The sequence below is a fragment of the Orcinus orca genome, chromosome 11, assembly GCF_937001465.1.
Source record: "Orcinus orca chromosome 11, mOrcOrc1.1, whole genome shotgun sequence".
NCBI lineage: Eukaryota > Metazoa > Chordata > Mammalia > Artiodactyla > Delphinidae > Orcinus > Orcinus orca.
In genome coordinates this window covers 65680704-65704166 of record NC_064569.1, presented here as the reverse complement: position 1 = coordinate 65704166, position 23463 = coordinate 65680704, and the positions used below count along the sequence as shown (strand labels likewise).

Here is a 23463-nt window from a genome sequence, read left to right as displayed (position 1 = left end):
CAACCCTGTACAATCTCTACTCCCACCCTCTGACCTCTGGGAACTCAGCTACTACTCTTTCTCTTTAATCCACTCAGTTCAGTTACTGTGGCCTCTTAAGCAAGCCAGATCTATTCTGTTGCATTTTCTTTTCCTTCTGCCTTTTACTCAAATGTCTTAGTGACGTGTTCCCTAACCGTGGTATTTACACACATACACGCTCCTTCTTCTTTCATTTTTTAAAAATCTCACAGAATTACTGCCATCTGACACAGTATGTACTTTGCTGATTTACTTGTTTGTCATATGCTTTCCTCTCCACTGTATATAAAGGTTCATAAGAGCTGGGGTTTTTTGTTTTGTCTAGTTTTGTTCATTGCTCTATCTTAATCACATACACAACTACTGAGTATATACCAGGCACTCAAAAGCTCTTGTTGAAAGGATGGATATTTACGGGTGTTAGGTGTAAACATCAAAAGGCATGGATGAAATCAGACTATGTCCCCAAACAATGCCTACTATCTCAGAGTAAGATAATCCATGAAGTGGTTCTGTCACCGCACAGATAATGATACACCTTTTTTGAGTTAACAGTTCGGGAAGGCATCTCTCATCTTCACTCCTCCCACAACCCAAACTCAGAGAATTTATAAAGTACATGCAGTTTAACCCCTCTTCTATACTACTGTTAAGGAACACTAAGATTTTTGACTAGTAAACCACCAGGGCCATTTCTTGAGCTTTTGCTCATTTCCTATTTCTTCATTCTCTTAGTCCCACAGATTTAGCTGTTTTTCTTTCACTTAACACTCACCTATTCTATTAATTCTTGTTTAATCCAGTGTCATTTGCAGATAGAGTCCAGTATCTCCAGCTCTCCCTTTCTTATGACCTAAGTAAAAATAACCATTTGATTCTAATAGTCTTTGGATGTAGGTGACAAAAAGCTAAGTCAGATTTAAAATGTCAATCATCTATCTGATGCCAAATTTTTTTTTATAATTAGGAATACCTTCTCATAGGTAAGGTGTTCTGCTTTCACCAGGAATTCTTTGTTTTTTTCAATTTATTTATTTATTTGTTTTTATTTTTGGCTGTGTTGGGTCTTCATTGCTGTGTGCGGGCTTTCTCTAGTTGCGGTGAGCAGGGGCTACTCTTCGTTGTGGTGCGTGGGCTTCTCATTACGGTGGCTTCTCTCATTGTGGAGCACGGGCTCTAGGCACACGGGCTTCAGTAGTTGTGGCATGCAAGCCTCAGTAGTTGTGGCTCGTGGGCTTTAGAGCACAGGCTCAGTAGTTGTGGCGTACGAGCTTAGTTGCTCCACAGCATGTGCGATCTTCCCGGACCAGGGATGGAACCTGTGTCCCCTGCATTGGCAGGCGGATTCTTAACCACTGTGCCACCAGGGAAGCCCCTCACCAGGCCACCAGGGAAGCCCCTCACCAGGCCCTCACCAGGCCCCTCTTTTACAATATAACTATTCTTATCAGCTCTATAAGTTCTGGGTAGTTATATCTTAGAAGAGTTTCACAAGAAAGGAGTATTTCTCATCACTCACCTTTGAGGGGGCTTGCAAACACAAATGTCTTCAAAGCCAGGTAAACAATATAAATGTGTGAAGTGCCAGGTGTAACAGTAGGAAGTGATAGGGTTAATGAGACCTGAACAAGGAGCCTATACTCTGTCTGCCTTTCTAGATGCATCACGTGTGTGTGTGTGTGTGTGTGTGTGTGTGTGTGTGTGTGTGTGTGTGTGTATTAAGCACACTGTGAAGACCAAATAAAATATTTCCCATAAGATTCAGGATGCAAGCCATGGGAGCCTGGTTTATATTTAATTTCTTTAATTCCTTCTGTCCTTTAGGGAAGGTACTTGTAATTGTCCCATTTTTCTCAGGTGTTGTAAAGTAACTTGTCCAAGGCCTAACCACTATTCTCCCCAACACACTACCTTCCCCACCCCCCAGCACCAGGAAGAATAGAGGACTACCCCAGCTTCAAAATCTGTGCTTCTTCCACTATGAGCAGCTTCCAAAATCAACAAGATGCAATCATTTACTCAGTGATAGCAACTATCATAAAAAATGCAGCTGCACTATAACTGCTTCCTAAATAATCAATCTTTTGATCTTTTCAATAAGCAAGAAAACGTGAAAATCACATACTTTAGAAAGGTATCACGTAACACTGAAAACGCCATACTTCGCTTTTATGTATTCTTGAGCTGTGGTCACAACAAAGTCTACTAGATTGCATGATTTTAAGTAGAAAAGACAAACAAGGTGATTCTCCTTGCTACCCCTATAGCACTGCTAACCCAGTATGATTTATATATGATATAAGCAATAACTATTTGTTGAATTAATTAGGAAAAAGAATAGAGAATAGGAAAAAACTGACCACATAATTAAAAACTGAAATGCATTTTGCTGTGCATGTGCATAGTCTAATATATCTGAAACAAATTGTGTAAATATATTTCATTCATGGTTTTAGAATATATTTTTGCAATTATTCTTTGTCAAGAAATAAATCTATTCAAGGTTTACTTTTCTTTTTTTTCTTTTTAAGCCAAGGTGATGATTACATCTGTTTAATGTCTTGTATATTTACAAAGTTTACTTTTGTTTGAAGTTTTGTCTTAAGCGCTCCTTAAATTGACTGTCACTTCTTGGAGTAAGGGTTAAAGCTTGGCACAGTACCCAGACTAGAAAATATAGTCAGTCTCATATGGAGGCTTAGTTTACCTCTCCACTCTTTTTTTTTTTAAATTGGGGTATAGTTGCTTTACAATGGTGTGTTAGTTTCTGCTGTACAACGAAGTGAATCAGCTATGTGTATACATATATTCCCCTCCCTCTTGGACCTCCCCCCCATCCCATCCCTCTAGGTAACCACAGGGCACTGAGCTGAGCTCCCTGTGCTATATGGCAGGTTCCCACCAGCTGTCTGTTTTACACATGGTAGTGTATATATATCAATCCCAATCTCCCAATTCATTCGACCCCCCTCTCCCCCTGCCCCATGTCCACACGTCTGTTCTCCACGTCTGCATCTCTATTCCTGCCCTGCAAATAGGTTCCTCTGTAACATTTTTCTAGATTCCACATATATGCGTTAATATACGATATTTGTTCCACTCTAATCAAGAAGGCTACTAATTGGGTATTTGGATACTAATATCTCATTAAATATATTGATATTCAAAGAGTTAGAATTTTCTGTGAAGTATTTCAGTTATATTTTGTTTTGTGAATACAGCTTATCACTCCAACTTCTTATTAAGAGCTCTTTGAATGTTCACTATGTGATTATATGAGTGAATACATATCAATTTTGTCTTTTCTATTATCTGCAACATGGAGTTATATTTTTCACTTTACTAGCTCTAAGTTACTATAGAATTATATTTATTTGATATAATAAAATCCAGTTTTAACATAAACTTCAAGTTAAGAGAAAATTAATCCTTTATACAGTTTTTCAACTTTTTTTAGGCAGCAGTTTTCAGGAACTAGAAAAAGCTTTCTTTTTTAAAATTTCCAAGTAACACACAGTGAAAAGATACTTCTCCAACATGTAAATTCAAAATTTATTCTTGGCAACACAGCCTGCAGTTATAAATTGAATCTCCCATATGAATCACTGAATTAAAAATGAAATACCAAAGTCATATCCAATGACTCCTATATGTAATATACGCCATTGTCAGATCAGCTAATTATAGGCATAATAGTAAGAAAAAGATAATGCATAAATAATAATAAAAAGCTATTATTTATTTAGTGTGTATTGTACATGGTAATAAAAAAGAATAATAATAAAAAAGAAGCTAGAATTTACTGAGTGTATATTGTACATAAGACATCATGCAAAGCACTTAAAATATATCACAACAATGTCATGTATTAACATCCCAACCAAAAACCGAAAAAAAAAAATATAAGAAAAAAGAAAGCACATGAAGTTTAGAAAAGCTAAGCAGTGTTTACCCATAACAGGGTTAATAAGTATCAAAAACTAGAATTTAAAGCAAGTATGTACTACTTTGTGCTCATGTTCTAAAGAAACACGTGTATGCCTTTAACTGAATTTATGGCTATTATAATTTTGTAAGATGTTTATATATGTAGGCTAAATTTAGAAATTTTTCTTGGGCTACAAAATTGACATAACATTCCTAGAGTTCTGTGTGAAAATGAAATTAACAATACAGAATTAATAATTGTAAGCAGCACTTTGAAGGAATAGTCTAAGATTGAAAACTCTACCCTCATTGGACTAAAAAATATAGGAAACAGAAAAAATCAAAATCTTAAGCAAAAACTTTTTAAATAGTAGCTTTTGTTTGGATGGCTAAAATCTAGGGATGCATATATAATGTTGAAAAAAATTAGTTTGGATAATTTTTGCCAAATTGATGGATTAATTGTTGCATACGTTTGAACATTAATATTAACATAATTAACCAAGTAGTCTTTAGTTTGGTCTTGAAGTTCAGCAAGACTAAGGTAGTCAAAAAGGCAACAAAATCTCATTCCAGATAGAAATGTTGCAGAGTGTGTTAGTTTCCTAGGGCTGCCATAACAAATTACAATAAAAGGGATGGCTTAAAACAACAGTAATTTATTCTCTCATAGTTCTGGAGACTATAAGTCCAAAATCAAGGTATCAACAGAGCCATACAGTATTCCCTCTGAAGGCTCTGGTGAAGTATTCTTCATTGCGTCCTCTAGCTTCTGGTGGTTGCTAGCAATCCTTGGTGTTCTTGGCAGGTGGCAGTATAAAGACAATCTCTGTCTCCTTTTTCACATTGCACTTTTCTCTGTATATCTTCGTCCCCAAATCTTCCTTTCCCTATAAGAACACCAGTCACTGGATTTAAGGCCCACCCTATCCTGTATGATCTCATCTTAACTTGATTACATTTGTAAAACCTTATTTACAAAGGATATCACGTTCCCAAGTCCTAAGTGAACATGAATTTTTCACTATTCCTCTCAGTACATAGAGATATTGTACATAAGGAAAGTGTCAGGACATTAAGCTATGTGTTTGCAAGGCTTTGTAGCTCAGATTTCACATTGAAGATGGAGGGGAACATACAAAGGTATTGTCAAGAAGCAGGTTGGTCAGCAGGTTGGGAATAAGTAAGCAGGAAAAAAGACTAATGGCAAGATGACAGATTAGGCTATTAAGTGGGAGTTAGGGTAGAGGAGTTTTCAAGGATGATCCTAAATTTCTGTGCAGCATGGTGTCATTCCCTAGTCAAGTAATACTAGGTAGGGGGAGGCAGGGAGACTAAGGACAACATGATGAGTTTCTTTATAGAATATGACTTTTTAATTAATTTTAATTTTTTTATATACACATAATTTTCAAAGTCAAATACTATCAAGAGAGTACAAATCTAAACACACATGTGCACAAAACACATACATATACAAAAAGCCACCACTTACCTCCCATCTCACTTCCCTGAAATTCTTTTTTTTCCCCCCCACTGTGTCCAAATTTCTTTTTTTTTTAACATCTTTATTGGAGTATAATTGCTTTACAATGGTGTGTTAGCTTCTGCTTTATAACAAAGTGAATCAGTTATACGTATACATATGTTCCCATATATCTTCCCTCTTGCGTCTCCCTCCCTCCCTCCCACCCTCCCTATCCCACCCCTCCAGGCGGTCACAAAGCACCAAGCTGATCTCCCTGTGCTATGAGGCTGCTTCCCACTAGCTATCTACCTTACGTTTGGTAGTGTATATATGTCCATGCCACTCTCTCGCTTTGTCACAGCTTACCATTCCCCCTCCCCATATCCTCAAGTCCATTCTCTAGTAGGTCTGTGTCTTTATTCCCACCTTACCCCTAGATTCTTCATGACCTTTTTTTTTTTTCTTAGATTCCATATATATGTGTTAGCATACGGTATTTGTTTTTCTCTTTCTGACTTACTTCACTCTGTGTGACAGGCTCTAGGTCCAACCACCTCACTACAAATAACTCAATTTCGTTTCTATTTATGGCTGAGTAATATTCCATTGTATATATGTGCCACATCTTCTTTATCCATTCATCTGCTAATGGACACATAGTTTGCTTCCATGTCCTGGCTATTGTAAATACAGTTGCAATGAACATTTTGGTACATGACTCTTTTTGAATTATGGTTTTCTCAGGGTATATGCCCAGTGGTGGGATTGCTGGGTCGTATGGTAATTCTATTTTTAGTTTTTTAAGGACCCTCCATACTGTTCTCCATAGTGGCTGTATCAATTTACATTCTCACCAGCAGTGCAAGAGTGATCCCTTTTCTCCACACCCTCTCCAGCATTTATTGTTTCTAGATTTTTTGATGATGGCCATTCTGACTGGTGTGAGATGATATCTCATTGTAGTTTTGATTTGCATTGCGCTAATGATTAATGATGTTGACCATTCTTTCATGTGTTTGTTGGCAATCTGTATATCTTCTTTGGAGAAATGTCTATTTAGGTCTTCTGCCCATTTTTGGATTGGGTTGTTTGTTTTTTTGTTATTGAGCTACATGAGCTACTTGTAAATATCAGAGAGTAATCCTTTGTCAGTTGCTTCATTTGCAAATATTTTCTCCCATTCTGAGGGATGTCTTTTGGTCTTGTTTATGGTTTCCTTTGCTGTGCAAAAGCTTTTAAGTTTCTTAGGTCCCATTTGTTTATTTTTGTGTCTATTTCCATTTCTCTAGGAGGTGGGTCAAAAAGGATCTTGCTGTGATTTATGTCATAGAGTGTTCTGCCTATGTTTTCCTCTAAGAGTTTGATAGTTTCTGGCCTTACATTTAGGTCTTTAATCCATTTTGAGTTTATTTTTGTGTATGGTGTTAAGGAGTGTTCTAATTTCATACTTTTACATGTACCTGTCCAGTTTTCCCAACACCACTCACTGAAGAGGCTGTCTTTTCTCCACTGTATATTCTTGCCTCCTTTATCAAAAATAAGGTGACCATTTGTGCGTGGGTTTATCTCTGGGCTTTCTATCCTGTTCCGTTGATCTATATTTCTGTTTTTGTGCCAGTATCATACTGTCTTGATTACTGAAGCTTTGTAGTATAGTCTGAAGTCAGGGAGCCTGATTCCTCTAGCTCCATTTTTCATTCTCAAGATTGCTTTGGCTATTCGGGGTCTTTTGTGTTTCCATACAAACTGCAAAAAATTTTGTTCTAGTTCTGTGAAAAATGCCACTGGTAGTTTGATAGGGATTGCATTGAATCTGTAGTTTGCTTTGGGTAGTAGAGTCATTTTCACAATGTTGATTTTTCCAATCCAAGAACATGGTATATCTCTCCATCTATTTGTATCATCTTTAATTTTTTTCATCAGTATCTTATAATTTTCTGCATACAGGTCTTTTGTCTCCTTAGGTAGGTTTATTCCTAGATATTTTATTCTTTTTGTTGCAATGGTAAATGGGAGTGTTTTCTTAATTTCACTTTCAGATTTTTCATCATTAGTATATAGGAATGCCAGAGATTTCTGTGCATTAATTTTCTATCCTGCTACTTGACCAAATTCATTGATTAGCTCTAGCAGTTTTCTGTTAGCGTCTTTAGAATTCTTTATGTATCATATCATGTCATCTGCAAACAGTGACAGCTTTAGTTCTTCTTTTCCGATTTGCATTCCTTTTATTTCTTTTTCTTCTCTGATTGCTGTGGCTAAAACTTCCAAAACTGTGTTGAATAAGAGTGGTGAGAGTGGGCAACCTTGTCTTGTTCCTGATCTTAGTGGAAATGGTTTCAGTTTTTCACCATTGAGGACGATGTTGTCTGTGGGTTTGTCATATATGGCCTTTATTATGTTGAGGAAAGTTCCCTCTATGCCTACTTTCTGCAGGTTTTTTTAATCATAAATGGGTGTTGAATTTTGTCAAAAGTTTTCTCTGCATCGATTGAGATGATCATATGGTTTTTCTCCTTCAATTTGTTAATGTGGTGAATCACGTTGATTAATTTGCGTATAATGAAGAATTCCTGGAAAAAAACCCACTTGATCATGTTGTATGATCCTTTTAATGTGCTGTTGGATTCTGTTTGCTAGTATTTTGTTGAGGATTTTTGCATCTATATTCATCAGTGATATTGGCCTGCAGTTTTCTTTCTTTGTGACATCTTTGTCTGGTTTTGATATCAGGGTGATTGTGGCCTCATAGAATGAGTTTGGGAGTGTTCCTCTCTCTGCTATATTTTGGAAGAGTTTGAGAAGGATAGGTGTTAGCTCTTCTCTACACGTTCGATAGAATTCGCCTGTGAAGCCAACTGGTCCTGGGCTTTTGTTTGTTGGAAGATTTTTAATCACAGTTTCAATTTCAGTGCTTGTGATTGGTCTGTTCATATTTTCTGTTTCTTCTTTGTTTAGTCTCGGCAGCTTGTGCATTTCTGAGAATTTGTCCATTTCTTCCAGGTTGTCCATTTTATTGGCATAGAGTTGCTTGTAGTAATCTCTCATGATCCTTTGTATTTCTGCAGTGTCAGTAGTTACTTCTGCTTTTTCATTTTTAATTCTATTGATTTTTTTTTTTTTTTTTTTTTTTTTTTTTGCGTTACGCGGGCCTCTCACTGCTCTCACTGTTGTGGCCTCTCCCATTGTGGAGCACAGGCTCCGGACACGCAGGCTCAGCAGCCATGGCTCACACACCCAGCCACTCCGCAGCATGTGGGATCTTCCCGGACTGGGGCACGAACCTGTGTCCCCTGCATCAGCAGATAGACTCTCAACCACTGCGCCACCAGGGAAGCCCCTAATTCTATTGATTTGAGTCTTCTCCCTTTTTTTCTTGATGAGTCTGGCTAATGGTTTATCCATTTTGTTTATCTTCTCAAAGAACCAGCTTTTAGTTTTACTGATCTTTGCTATTGTTTCCTTAATTTCTTTTTCATTTATTTCTGATCTGATATTTATGATTTCTTTCCTTCTGCTAACTTTGGTGGTTTTTTGTTCTTCTTTCTCTAATTGCTTTAGGTGCAAGGTTAGGTTGTTTATTTGAGATGTTTCCTGTTTCTTAAGGTAGGATTGTATTGCTGTAAACTTCCCTCTTAGAACTGCTTTTGCTGCATCCCATAGGTTTTGGGTCATTGTGTTTTCGTTGTCTTTTGTTTCTAGGAATTTTTTAATGTCCTCTTTGATGTCTTCAGTGATCTCTTGCTTATTAAATAGTGTATTGTTTCACCTCCATTTGTTTGTATTTTTTACAGATCTTTTCCTGTAATTGATATCTAGTCTCATAGCGTTGTGGTCAGAAAAGATACTTGATATGATTTTAATTTTCTTAAATTTACCAAGGCTTGATTTGTGACCCAAGTTATTATCTATCCTGGATAATGTTCCATGAGCACTTGAGAAAAATGTGTATTCTGTTGTTTTGGGATGGAATGTCCTATAAATATCAATTAAGTCCATCTTGTTTAATGTATCATTTAAAGCGTGTGTTTCCTTATTTATTTTCATTTTGGATGATCTGTCCATTGGTGAAAGTGGGGTGTTAAAGTCCCCTACTATGATTGTGTTACTGTCCATTTCCCCTTTTATGGCTGTTAGTATTTGCCTTATGTATTGAGGTGCTCCTATGTTGGGTGCATAAATATTTACAATTGTTATATCTTCTTGGATCAATCCCTTGATCATTATGTAGTGTCCTTCTTTGTCTCTTGTAATAGTCTCTATTTTAAAGTCTATTTTGTCTGATATGAGAATTGCTACTCCAGCTTTCTTTTGATTGCCATTTGCATGGAATATCTTTCTCCATCCCCTCACTTTCAGTCTGTATGTGTTCCTAGGTCTGAAGTGGGTCTCTTGTAGACAGCATATATACAGGTCTTGTTTTTGTATCCATTCAGCCAGTCTGTGTCTTTTGGTGGGAGCATTTAATCCATTTGTATTTAAGGTAATTATCAATATGTAAATTCCTATTCTCATTTTCTTAATTGTTTTGGGTTTGTTATTGTAGGTCTTTTCCTTCTCTTGTGTTTCTTGCATAGAGAATTTCCTTTAACATTTGTTGTAAAGCTGGTTTGCTGATGCTGAACTCTCTCAGCTTTTGCTTGTCTATAAAGGTTTTAATTTCTCCATCAAATCTGAATGAGATCCTTGCTGGGTAGAGTAATCTTGGTTGTAGGTTCTGCTCCTTCATCACTTTAAATATGTCCTGCCACTCCCTTCTGGCTTGCAGAGTTTCTGCTGAAAGATCAGCTGTTAACCTTATGGGGATTCCCTTGTGTGTTATTTGTTGTTTTTCCCTTGCTGATTTAATATGTTTTCTTTGCATTTAATTTTTGATAGTTTGATTAATATGTGTCTTGGCGTGTTTCTCCTTGGATTTATCCTGTATGGGACTCTCTCTGCTTCCTGGAGTTGATTAACTATTTCCTTTCCCATATTAGGGAAGTTTTCAACTATAATCTTTTCAAATATTTTCTCAGTCCCTTTCTTTTTCTCTTCTTCTTCTGGGACCCCTATAATTTGAATGTTGGTGCGTTTAATTTGTCCCAGAGGTCTCTGAGACTGTCCTCAGTTCTTTTCATTCTATTTCTTTATTCTGCTCTGCAGTAGTTATTTCCACTATTTTATCTTCCAGGTCACTTATCCGTTCTTCTGCCTCAGTTATTCTGCTATTCATCCCTTCTAGAGAATTTTTAATTTCATTTATTGTGTTGTTCATCATTGCTTGTTTCCTCTTTAGTTCTTCTAGGTCCTTGTTAAATGTTTCTTGCATTTTCTCTCTTCTATTTCCAAGATTTTGGATCATCTTTACTATCATTATTCTGAATTCTTTTTCAGGTAGACTGCCTATTTCCTCTTCATTTGTTAGGTCTGGTGGATGTTTACCTTGCTCCTTCATCTGCTGTGTGTTTCTCTGTCTTCTCATTTTGCCTATCTTACTGTGTTTGGGGTCTCCTTTTCGCAGGCTGCAGGTTCGTAGTTCCCGTTGCTTTTGGTGTCTGTCCCCAGTGGCTAAAGTTGGTTCAGTGCCTTGTGTAGGCTTCCTGGTGGAGGGGACTAGTGCGTGTGTTCTGGTGGATGAGGTTGGATCTTGTCTTTCTGGTGAGCAGGTCCATGTCTGGTGGTGTGTTTGGGGGTGTCTGTGGCCTTATTATGATTTTAGGCAGCCTCTCTGCTAATGGATGGGGCTGTGTTCCTGTCTTGCTAGTTGTTTGGCATAGGGTGTCCAGCACTGTAGCTTGCTGGTCGTTGAGTGAAGCTGGGTCTTGGTGTTGAGATGGAGATCTCTGGGAGACTTTCGCCATTTGATATTACGTGGAGCTGGGAGGTCTCTTGTGGACCAGTGTGCTGAAGTTGGCTCTCCCACCTCAGAGGCACAGCACTGACTCCTGGCTGGAGCACCAAGAGCCTTTCATCCACATGGCTCAGAATAAAAGGGAGAAAAAAATAGAAAGAAAGAGAGAGAGAGATAGAGAGAGAGAGGGAGGGAGCGAGGGAGGGAGGAAGGAAGGATGAAAGGGGATAAAATAAAATAAAGTAGGATAAAATAAAGTCATTAAATAAAAAATTACTATTATGAAAAAAATTTAAAAAGTAAAAAAAAAAAAAAAGAACGGACAGACAGAATCCCAGGACAAATAGTGAAAGCAAAGCTATACAGACAAAATCTCACACAGAAGCATACACATACACACTCACAAAAAGAGAAAAAGGGAAGGAAAAATATATATATATGTATGTATATATATATATATATATATATATATAGTTGCTCCCAAAGTCCACCTCCTCAATTTGGGATTATTTGTTGTCTATTCAGGTATTCCACAGATGCAGGGTACATCAAGTTGATTGTGGAAGTTTAATCCGCTGCTCCTGAGGCTGCTGGGAGAAATTTCCCTTTCTCTTCTTTGTTCTCACAGCTCCCAGGGTTCAGGTTTGGATTTGGCCCCGCCTCTGCGTGTAGGTCTCCTGAGGGGTCTGGTCTTCGCTCGGACAGGACGGGGTTAAAGGAGCAGCTGCTTCGGGGGCTCTGGCTCACTCAGGCCGGGGGGGAGAGAGGGTATGCGGGGCGAGCCTGCGGCGGCAGGAAGAGAACTTCCCTGTTCTCCCGGGGAAGTTGTCCCTGGATCCCGGGACCCTGGCAGTGGCGGGCTGCACAGGCTCCCGGAAGGGGAGGTGTGGAGAGTCCCTGAAATTCTTAATTTCAACCGTTTTAGCCATTACTTCTGGTATTTTCTCTTATTTAAACTTATCCTATGTCTTGCTGTTATATTATATGAGGATTTTAACTCTCTTCTTTCCCTTCCTTTCTCTTAACACCCATCCTTCCACTATAATCATCTCAAAATCACATTCAGTGTTACCATTATTATGACTATGTAAATAATTCCACAAATGATCCAAGTAGTCATTTTCAATGGTAATATTTCCTTTTGTATGGCTTTCTATTTTTCTAGGATTTTATTAATTACCTGGTAAATAAATTTGCTTACTTGTTTTTAAAGCTATGGTAAGTCTTTCCACCCACTCCAACAGTTTGGTTTCAAAATTTCAATTCAGATTATGGACAATGGTCCATAATTTATCGGATAAATTATTTTTAAGAATGAGAATAAGAATTCTCATTCTTATTTTCTTTGAATCATCTCTGTTTCCTCTGCTCTCCACCTCTGATCTGTACCAAATTTTTTATAAGCCTGTTTCATTCTTCTTGCTATTGTTATGGGATTTACCTCTACTAGCACCTTGAAAATTCAGGAGAAAAAGTGACCAAATCCCTGAATTAGAAAAGGCATAGGGTTTCCCTGGTGGCGCAGTGGTTGAGAGTCTGCCTGCCAATGCCGGGGACACGGGTTCGTGCCCCGGTCCGGGAAGATCCCACATGCCGCAGAGTGGCTGGGCCCGTGAGCCATGGCCGCTGAGCCTGCGCATCCGGAGCCTGTGCTCCTCAACGGGAGAGGCCACAGCAGTGAGAGACCCGTGTACCGCAAAAAAAAAGAAAAAGAAAAGGAAAGAAAAGGCATAAAACCCAGAATACAGATAATGACTGAACTTTGAGGGAAGGTGGGACACCTGTTCTAAACTAAAAGATAGAGGTTAAGGATTTATGTGGATGTAGTTAAATTTCCAGATGGTGGTTAGGGAAGATCAGGAAGCTGAAGGACTGTCCATTTAAGGGCTTCTATTTCTGTTGGAAAATTAGAATGAAATTTATCTGTTCTGTGCATGTGGCAGGATTGACTCTGGATCTTGTAGGAGAGTAACAGAGACTGCTTAGGAACAAATGGTCAAAGAAACCTGGATGGTAATAAATGGAAAACACCACCATCTCCTCAATGTCAGGCTCCTTATGCAAAGGAGCTTCCCAAATTATCAGAAAACCACACCAGGCCCAAGATGCTCACTTCTGCAGCTGATTTTTCCCAATATCTCAAAAAAGTAGGTTATCTACCTACTAATAAATTCCCATGTAAGCTATTAGGAAGATAAAATCATTTCCATGTTATCTATGAATTATATGGTTTAAAATTATTGCTTAATGTAGTTAATATTATATTAATAATATAGTATTTAAAATTATCACTTCATTTGCACCAATAACTGATTTTCCCCTAGAAATTTGTGTTCATTGAGTTCTATAAATTCTTTTTCATTGGAATATGTCATATTCCAATTAAACAAGGGAAATGGTTAAGTTCCAAAGTAAATTTGTCAATTCATTTGTGAGTGTGATTCCAATTTACTTTTTTTTTCATTTTTGCCTTCTCTTTTAACCACTGAGCTATTCTTACTTATACATGACAATAAGGATACGGATGATATTTATTATCCTTCTTTGAAAAACCCTTTGCAATTTGGAACTATAGCCACCATTTTACCAATTTTATGGTTTGCAACTCTACGCATAATTATACTTATTTCTACTGTGTAATGAACTAATTTTTCTGCCACTTCTTTTCTAAGAATACCAAGTCTACAGTAAGGAGTTTTAAAATGTGCTCCATTGCATTCTCAGATAGAGAAAGCTTTTTGCTAACCCAAGATGGAAGAAGAATTCTGACAAATAAGTTGAGAAAACTCACATGAAATCTTACATCCCCTTAATGAAAAGAAAGGAATGAATATTTACCTCAAGAAAGCAATAGTTTCTTTTATAGCTCACTATTCAATTTAAATAATAAGACAATATATAAACTAAGAATCTGATTTTTTTAATTATTTTAATTGTAGGCCATGGCACAGAAGGAAGATATGGAAGAAAGAATCACGACCCTTGAGAAGCGTTACCTCAGTGCTCAGAGAGAATCTACCTCCATACATGACATGAATGACAAACTAGAAAATGAGTTAGCAAATAAAGAGGCCATCCTACGGCAGGTTCAGTATCTCTATCTTGGTTTTGTTCTGGTCTGTGTTCTCACCATTCTCACAAAACATGGAGTAAATAAAATATGGTATTCTTTGGTAATCAATCATTCTCTAAAATTTATAACCAAGCTAACTAAACAGATGTGATTTTCAGTGTGTGATCTAGAAATCTATCTTAATAATAATAAAAATAATGACTAATATTTACTTTGGATCTAGACATGAACCAGAAACTGTGCTAAACAGTTTACATGTATTACCTCACTTAAATCCAACCACCACCTGTAAGTAAAATTATTATACTGTAAAGTATAATAATTATTATACAATTATTATACTGAGGAGTAAAGTAAGTACAATTATTATACTGAGGAAACTAAGGTTCAGAGACATGAATCCTCTCCTAAGGTCACACATATGATAATTGTAGAGTCAATAATGGAAACCTAGGTCTATTCGGCTCTAGAGAAGGAGTGGGCAAACTATGGCCCATGTGCCAAAACTATGGCTCTGTTTTATAAATAAAAGTTTATTGAAACATAGACATACCCATTCATTTAATCATTGTCTATGACTGCTTTTGTGCTACAACAGTAAAATTGAATAGTTGGAACAGAGACTTTATGATACACAAAGCCTAAAATAATTACCATCTGGCCTTCACAGGAAAAGTCTTCCAACTTCATCTCTAGAGCCTGGACTCTCAATCATTATGCTACATTCCCTCTCCTACTCCAGCTAATGTTACGATTTTCAGTATGTTGCTATTACGGTGTATCTGAAGTCTTAGTACTAAGTTGTATTCCATTTGTCCAGGTTAATACTCACTATTAACTTCTTTTCTTTTTGCTGCCGTGAGTAAAAGGTTTTCTTTTTTTAATGTGCTGAATTTATTAAGGATTATGGATAAGTAATATATGAAAACATGAGAACAATAATCTCTTTGCACAGTAGGTATGGTAGTAGTAGCTTATTTTAACTTGAGAAGAGTGGCTTGAAGCCCACAGCCCCTGGTGACTGGTGTTTGCTATCCTAACTGTGACAATTTAAGTGTCTCTTTTTTCATCCCTATTTCAGATGGAAGAGAAGAATAGACAGTTACAAGAGCGTCTTGAGCTAGCTGAGCAAAAGTTGCAGCAAACTATGAGAAAAGCTGAGACCTTACCTGAAGTAGAGGCTGAACTGGCTCAGAGAATTGCAGCCCTGACAAAGGTACTGCAATAAAACAGTTGGTCAACTTAGATATACTTATAGAAATGACTAGTAATCAAAATGGAATATATGAAGATTTTCTTTAGGCTTTATGAAGATTAAGTTTATTTAATCTTTACTCTATTGGTCTGTTATTTAGATGAATTTTTATGTTACACATATTTATGTTGAAATGAATGACTGATATATATGATATGATGATTCCTTTGCCTATTTAAACATTAACAAAAACGAACAAAATATCACATCCTTAGAGTTAATTTTCCATGGTTATATTTGCACATATGGATATACATGAGACATAATAATTTAGTAAGCTCAACATAAATTGTACAGTATTAGAAATGTAGGAGATATCATAAGCAGTTGATTCCTTTCTGACTATGGTATGAAAAAATTTTGTTAGAAGTTAGACATTAGATTTGTAGAAGTCTAAAGCCATTAAATAGTCAGAAAGTGATTTTAATAGTTGTAATTTCTTCTGAACCAATTAAAATCAATAATATTCTGAAGAATGTTCAAAATTAACTGCTATGTTATGGACATTAGATTCTGCAATTATATGCATATTTTAGAACTTAGCAACCATTATAATGCTAAAACAACTATTCTTACCTTTCACAGTCAAATGGAATGGCATTGCTTGAAAGTCACATGTCACTAGAATAAAAGTACAGATTTTGTCACTAAAAGCATGTTTGACTTTTAATATCAATTCAAAAATTTACACACATTTTAGATGTTCACATAGTCATTACCATGTGCTGTTTTCCACACCACTGCAGTAAACGGGTCAGATAGATACATGAACTGCAAGTTATAAATTCTGGCATTAGGGATTATCCAAAACAACTGATGGCAACAAAATAAAAGTAGCCACATATAGTTACTTTTGGAAAAGTAAATAATTAAAGAGGAACAGTAAACTGTTGCCTATTAGTTAAAATAGGGTAGTTAAACAGGTAGTGAAAAGACAAACAGTTGACAAAGCAGAAAGTATTGGTATAGTTTGTTGTAGAGTATTGGACTAACTAGCTGAATGAAACTTTAGTCTGATTAGGGTGATACAATCTGGATCCTTCCATAGTCACAGACCATGCCATAAACCGCTCTGGAAATTTCAGAGATGTGTGATTTCTAAAATAAATATAAACTTATTTAATTTTAGAAATATTATTGAAATTATATAAAAAGTGCAAACATAGTAGTAGTAGTATGCTATTTTTTCTTGCAAACACATTTAAAATTACTATAATATGGATTAAGATATGTATACTTAGGCTTTTCATTTGAGGAATATAAAGAAATTTTATAAAGAGTTATCTTATTGAACTGAACTATTTTAGGGGGAGTTAGGCAAGAGGCTAAATAATAAAAGTAACTTTTGTAATATTTTAGTGTAAAATAATCAATAGTATCATAAGTAAACTACAAGAAAGTCGAATCTCTCCTCCAAAAACACAATTTAAAATTCAGCAAAAAATTGCCCCAAATTAACCTCTGATGGATTGAGAATAAAACATAATTTAAAATATAATACTTGGCATATGAGGCTTTAAAAATTCCTAAGAATCCTTAATTTAGAATGTAAAACAAAACAACTTAAAATAGGTGTCTCATCTGTTTTTCCCTCTATTTTATTTTACTGAGGTCATATTTGATACATATATTCACTTATGCACCCAAAGTAACTTCCTCAGTTCACTCCTACCTGATAATATATTGCTAAAATTCCACTTCATATGGAATTAAAAGAGAATAGAAAGGGAATTAAAAGGGAATAGACCCCTTTGATTTCCTCACTTTTCAGGAGTTTTACATCTCTTAAAAAGTCTGAAAATGTTAGAATTCACTCTGCTTGTCCTTTTTACTGCTTTCTCTCCTGACTGGCTGTGTATCAACATTATTTCAGATATACAGTTTGTAGATTATCGCCATATTTAATTCATTATTCACACGCCTTTGGTGCTGAGATTTTATTTTCAGTGTACTCCCTCTGCTTGTAACCCTTTTATAACATTTGAAGATCGGTCTTTCATTTGCTCTCCCAAGCTTTATGGCTAAAAAGATTTTTGACCATTTTCTTATCTCTGTTCTCAAGACCTTTAGGGACTGTCTCTAAAACCGGTTTTAGTTATTCATTACTTCAATTCCAATTTGTTTTCAATGTCTTATTATTGATCTCCGTAGTCTTTTCTACGTCATAATGTTTTTGACTTCTCACTAATTGATGATTTATGCTTAGTTTAGGCTCCCTCTCCCATATTTTGAATGATATTGTTAACAATCCTTCATATATTTTAATTGGCCTATAAGTATTTTTTCTGCTTTTATTATCTGCCACTATTGTTTTCTTCTCTTTGGCCCTCCTCTCTTTAAATTTGATTGCTTCTCCATTTCCAGATATATTCACATTCTTCTCAAAACTATTTCTGCCTATAAAAGAAAACTGTAAAGTTTTCTTCTAAAACTTTAGCTCGTTTGAAAATTGCCTTGTCACATTAAAGAGTGAAACCAAGATAAGCCCTCTATCCCATCAAGGAGTCAAAATATAGAAGATTGTTCTTATGTGACTATAGTATTTACACCAGTTGCTTAAATTGCAGGCTTCATAAGGTTAAGGTGAACATAAATCAATAGTGGTTGCAAATTGATCCAGTGTTTGTTTAGAGATGATGTCTGAATTTATTCTTTGGTTGATAAGAATATCTTTTTTTTGGCCAGTGTGGGGTGTGTGTGTGTAAAAATAGGTAGCTAAAGCTCATTTAAGGCTTTTAGAAAGTAAGAAGTATTGAATAATGGCTAGGGATAAAATTTAAAATTTGGCTTTGGTGAGTGTATATACAATTAAATAATAACATTTTGGGATCCCAGTCTTATGATTTATGATGTTTACTTCTTTAATTAAAATGCATATTCCTCAGCAAGGACATAATTCATCTTGAATTCCATAAGGTATTTCATTCATTTTTAGTACCAATAAAAAGTATCAACAGTAACAGTGATTTAAACATGACAGAATTCTCGTTTAATCTCTGAAGTGAATTTTCACAATGTTTGGTGTGTTTTCAGTAGTTAAGATGGAAACAGCTAGAAGTTTTAAGGACCTACTGACTTACTTGTATATTTGAATAAACAGTTTTGGAAATTGAAATGTTCATGCCTTGACTACCTTGAGTCAGTCACCAGATTAATTGTCATAACATTAACTCCTTGTTAAAATGTACTTTTGAGAGATTACAGATATGTTTAAGAATTTAAAATACATAATTTCAGCAACATTTTGAACCATTTACTATATTCTTAATTGAATTATAAATTTTAAAAACTATTATAAAATCATTTTGTGGCATTTGAAGACTATGGTAGCATTCTGTGTTGCTTCTGGTTGAGGAGAAAAATTGGTTATTTGTTATTTCTTCATTATTTTCCTGATTTATGAAATAAGAATATCGGAAGGAAAATCTTTCAAAATGTAAACGTTGAGTTATTTGCATAAGCACAGCCGTTAAATGTTTATTTTATAGATTAAGTTGGAATTTCTTGTATAAAATAGTACATATGCATATGAACCAATACATGAATAGGTTACTATTTCTTTTCAGGTACTGCATGATATATTTATATATAGTCCTATATTTGCATAAAGTACATTTCACTGTTTTAGAATAAACTTATAAAATGTAATAGAATATGCTCTGGAGTTAAATTTTGTTATCCTGACATAGGGTACTTTGGCTGTTGTGATTATTTAACTTGTAATTATGATTAAAATGTTGATGTAACTTTACATGTAATCTGTGCATAACATACTAATACAATTCAGCTATCAGCAATGTCACATGTGTTGAACACTCTGCATCTGTGGTAACCTGACATTCACCTCCAAGACATGTAACTAACCTTGGTGCTGGGCAAACATTAGCTCACAAAAGGCACTGTGCTGCCTATTCACTTTAGGGCACTATTTTGTTTCCATAGCAACAAATCAATGCAGAATCAGTTTTAGAGTGGTCCCTAGTATCATTCAGGAGAATTCACAATAAGTTTTCTTGTCCTCACAGCATTATTTTCACTTTATTTGAGGACTTCTAATCATTTTCATTTAAAATGTCGAATTAAGGCTATGTCTAAGAATAGGCGCTGAGGTTCTACACCTACAGCCATAGTTTGTATTCAGAGACCAGAAGTCATTTTGTAAGTTTGCCAGTGCTGCTGAGGAAACAATCCTGCTTGAATTGGAGAATACTCATAATAATTAACCCCGTGGCTTAGCTTTTTCTCTGATTTCTACAGAGCTGGGTTTATAATAAATTTTGTTCCAAATTTATTTCACCTGAGTCATTGGCTTGGCCTACTCCTCAATATTGAGGTACTTTGTTTCCATTATTTTTAAGTAATATGATAAACAAACAAACAACCCAAAATATAAAACTTTTAACAATCTATCAGAGACATATTCTAGTGTTTGGTTTCCCATAATTCCAATTATTACATGACTCTTTCAGAGTTGCTTTAGTTCATTCTGTAGTGGTCTTTCATTGCCAGCCATCACTAACCTTCCATACCTTAGGTTGGTAGCTTTTTATTTGAGCATATCATTATTTTTCACTTATAACCATCAACTTCATCATGTTCACCAGATATCACATAAAATTCTATTAAAGTATTAACTTTGCTGTCACATTTTTCTTTTAAGCATTCTGTGCTATGTTCTGTTCAGTGTCAGTGCCTTTAGTTCTGATTTTTCAATTTTGTCCCTCTCCTTTTCCTTGACTCGTTAGTCTGATCCAACCTCTTCTACCTCATCTGATGATTATCAATATGTTATGGAAGCTAAGCTACAAGAAATGATCTCCATACGTAGGAAGGTAGTCCTACTGGACTTTACTTTCTATTGCTAAATAGAATTCATCTAAGTTTTTCTTTTCATTTGTAAAAATTATGTTACTTTTATTTATTGATAATCGACCATCTGTGCAGTTCAGTGCTTCAGGAGCTTAAGATTGGACAATGGCAGGTTTGTGTTCAAACCATGCACAGTCTGCATGTTACATTTGGCTGATTTCATTGCTCATAAATAACTCCGATGTTTTGCTGATGCTTGGATGTAACAGGCCTTTGTAGCTGACACATTTCAAGCAATGCTGTTCAGCTGCCTGTTTAAAAAAAGTTTATTTTTTGAAAACTACATTTGCGGTTGGTAGTAGCTTGCTTTACATTTTATTTCAGTTTATTTAGAGGAGAAGTGTTAACCATATCTTACAGGTCAGGTGCATTCTTCATATTTCTTAACAGGCTGAAGAAAGACATGGAAACATTGAAGAACGTATGAGGCATCTAGAAGGTCAACTTGAAGAGAAAAATCAAGAACTTCAAAGAGTATGTATTTTAAGACCATCCCTCTCAAGCATCAGTTTATGGATTTATATTCTACATATAAGAACTGAATGTCTTTCTTGATTATAGGTTATATTTTAAATGATATGGATATGCCCTGTGCATTAAAAAAAGTTTCTGCCAATTTAATCAAAACAGACATAAAATTAAATCCAGTTTTAAAAGTAGAAAAAACAAACCCAAATATTTTAAGTGATTTTTATGTTAAATTTATTTATTTATTTTTTGAATGTAAGGCTAGGCAAAGAGAGAAAATGAATGAGGAGCACAACAAAAGATTATCCGATACTGTGGATAGACTTCTGACTGAATCCAATGAACGCTTACAGCTACACTTAAAGGAACGAATGGCTGCTCTAGAAGAGAAGGTAAAAGGACCAGTAGAATCACATGGTTATCAGCTATGTTCTTACGATCATGTTTGTTTTACACTCTGCTACAATCATTGCATTGTTCAGATGATCCATTTACTTTCCTTAATTTAAAAAAAGCCTGATACATTCTTAAAAGTGAACAAATAGTTTCTGTAAAAATATGTAAGATCAATTTTTAAATGAATAAAAAATGTTACATGGTATATAAATCTTACATATTAGCATGATCATATAAGACAAAGGTATTGAAACATGTTGCACTTTTGTGATGAAAATATTTCATTTGTCTTTCATGTGGTATGCAAAAATGAAGAGTAAGACAAAAATTAGTATTTTGGAGTGTGTGGGGAGGCTTGCTTTGAACCATACAAATGTTTCAAGTAACTGAATCTACTGCTAGTCTAAAAGCCAAAATGTGAGTGAGTTTATATCACCAATAGCACTAGTGTCAATCCCACCACAGAGTTTAGAAATGCAAAACTTTCAGCTTCATTGTTTCCAAAAAAGTGTTTCTGTACAATCTACAATTTCATTCACAGTTAATATGTCCGATTAATAGTTGGTGACTACCTGACCAGCAAGAGCTAGTGAGCTGGTGGCCAATTCCAGAGTATAAAAAAAGGTAGGGACTAAAACCTAGGTGGAGAAATCATTTTGGAAATTTAGATGGAATGCCAGTCGCTACCTAAGCTAGACATTTTCCCCTGCTCCATACAATAAACCAAAATAGGAAAAATGTTTCAATGAAATGTTAAAGTAGTTTGATTAATTTACCCATTAAGAAGTCATAAGGCATGCCTTCTTCCCATTCAGCACCAAATGCATGCCAATAACCACACTCGTGTTTTAATTTAACTCTATAAATGTGAAAAGAATACATTATTTTAAATCATGCTTTGTAATACTATAAGAAAAGCATAAAGCTTTTACAACAGTAATACTTTTATGGCAAGGATTTTTTTCAAATCTATGATACAAGTTATTTCCACATCATGATATGTAACATTAGTTTTTAAAAAAGCTAATATTTTGTTTTTAGTTATCTAATAATTTAAACATTATTAGAAATTGTTAATTATGTATTTGAAATAAAGATCCAGAAATTGAACTTTTAAAAAAATCTGATCTTACAATTTCTTCTTTCTTCGGGTAGTAAAAATGAGTTTATCTGAATTCTTCTCTATGATAGCTTTGGCTAATATTTTACTCTTTATTCACTTTTTCTCATTTGAAAAGTAACCTAATTATTTCAAATTTTACAAAGACTGGGAAGAGGCAGTCAGAAATAGCTTAAAAGTTAATATTTATCTTATTTGTCAATCCAAGTGTTACAAAATGACATTTCCTATTTAAATTATGTATTTCTAAAAATGTTAAGGTGTCTTGTTTAAAGATTCCATTGAAACTTGGTTTCCATGGAAACAAAAAAATAGATGCACCAAGGAAGGAATCAAAGAAGATTCTTGAGTGATAAAAAATTAATCTACACATTTAATTATTTTCTGTTTTATTTATTATTTATCTGTTTTTTTTTTTTCTTTTCTGTAGAATGTCTTAATTCAAGAATCAGAAACTTTCAGAAAGAATCTGGAAGAATCTTTACATGACAAGGTATTATGGAAGCTTACATTTTGCCCAATTTTCTATTTCACATTGGTGAATATTTTGTTATAAAATAAATTTGATAATAAATAATTTTAGGATGTTATCTTTTAAAAATATTTTAACTTTTATATTATACATACAGAAAAGTGTACATATATAGGGAGAGCTTGATGAATTTTTACAAACCAAACACACTGAAAATCAACATCCTGGAAGCCCCACTTAGCATATAATCACTACTCTTATCCTAAAGGATAATCACTAGCTTAACTTCTAACAGAAAAAAAATGGTTTTGACTTTATTCATGCTTTATATAAATGGGATAAAAATGTATGCACTGATTTGTGTCTAGTTTGAGATATTATTTTAACAGAAATGTATTAAATACCTACTGTGCATAAAATTGTGCTGTTATATTTGCAAACATGAACTTGGTTCTAAAGTACCTGAAAAGTCTAATTGAGGAGAGAAAACACAAAACAATGAGTTGTAGAGTCACTGATGCCAAGTGTCAAATGAATGAAAGATAGTAAGAACTACAGGTA

General features: G+C 35.0%; 1 protein-coding gene across 24 annotated transcripts in view; it reads left to right on the top strand.

The window, feature by feature from the left end:
- Positions 1–23463, top strand: part of PPFIA2 (PTPRF interacting protein alpha 2) — a 475585-nt gene that overhangs the window by 355231 nt on the left and 96891 nt on the right. For all 24 annotated transcript variants that reach the window (XM_049694321.1, XM_049694307.1, XM_033407163.2 and 21 more), the window contains 5 exons: positions 14189–14335; positions 15404–15538; positions 20837–20920; positions 21175–21306; positions 22861–22923. In XM_049694321.1, coding sequence (XP_049550278.1) covers positions 14189–14335; positions 15404–15538; positions 20837–20920; positions 21175–21306; positions 22861–22923 — 561 coding nt within the window. The remainder of the gene's footprint in view (positions 1–14188; positions 14336–15403; positions 15539–20836; positions 20921–21174; positions 21307–22860; positions 22924–23463) is intronic.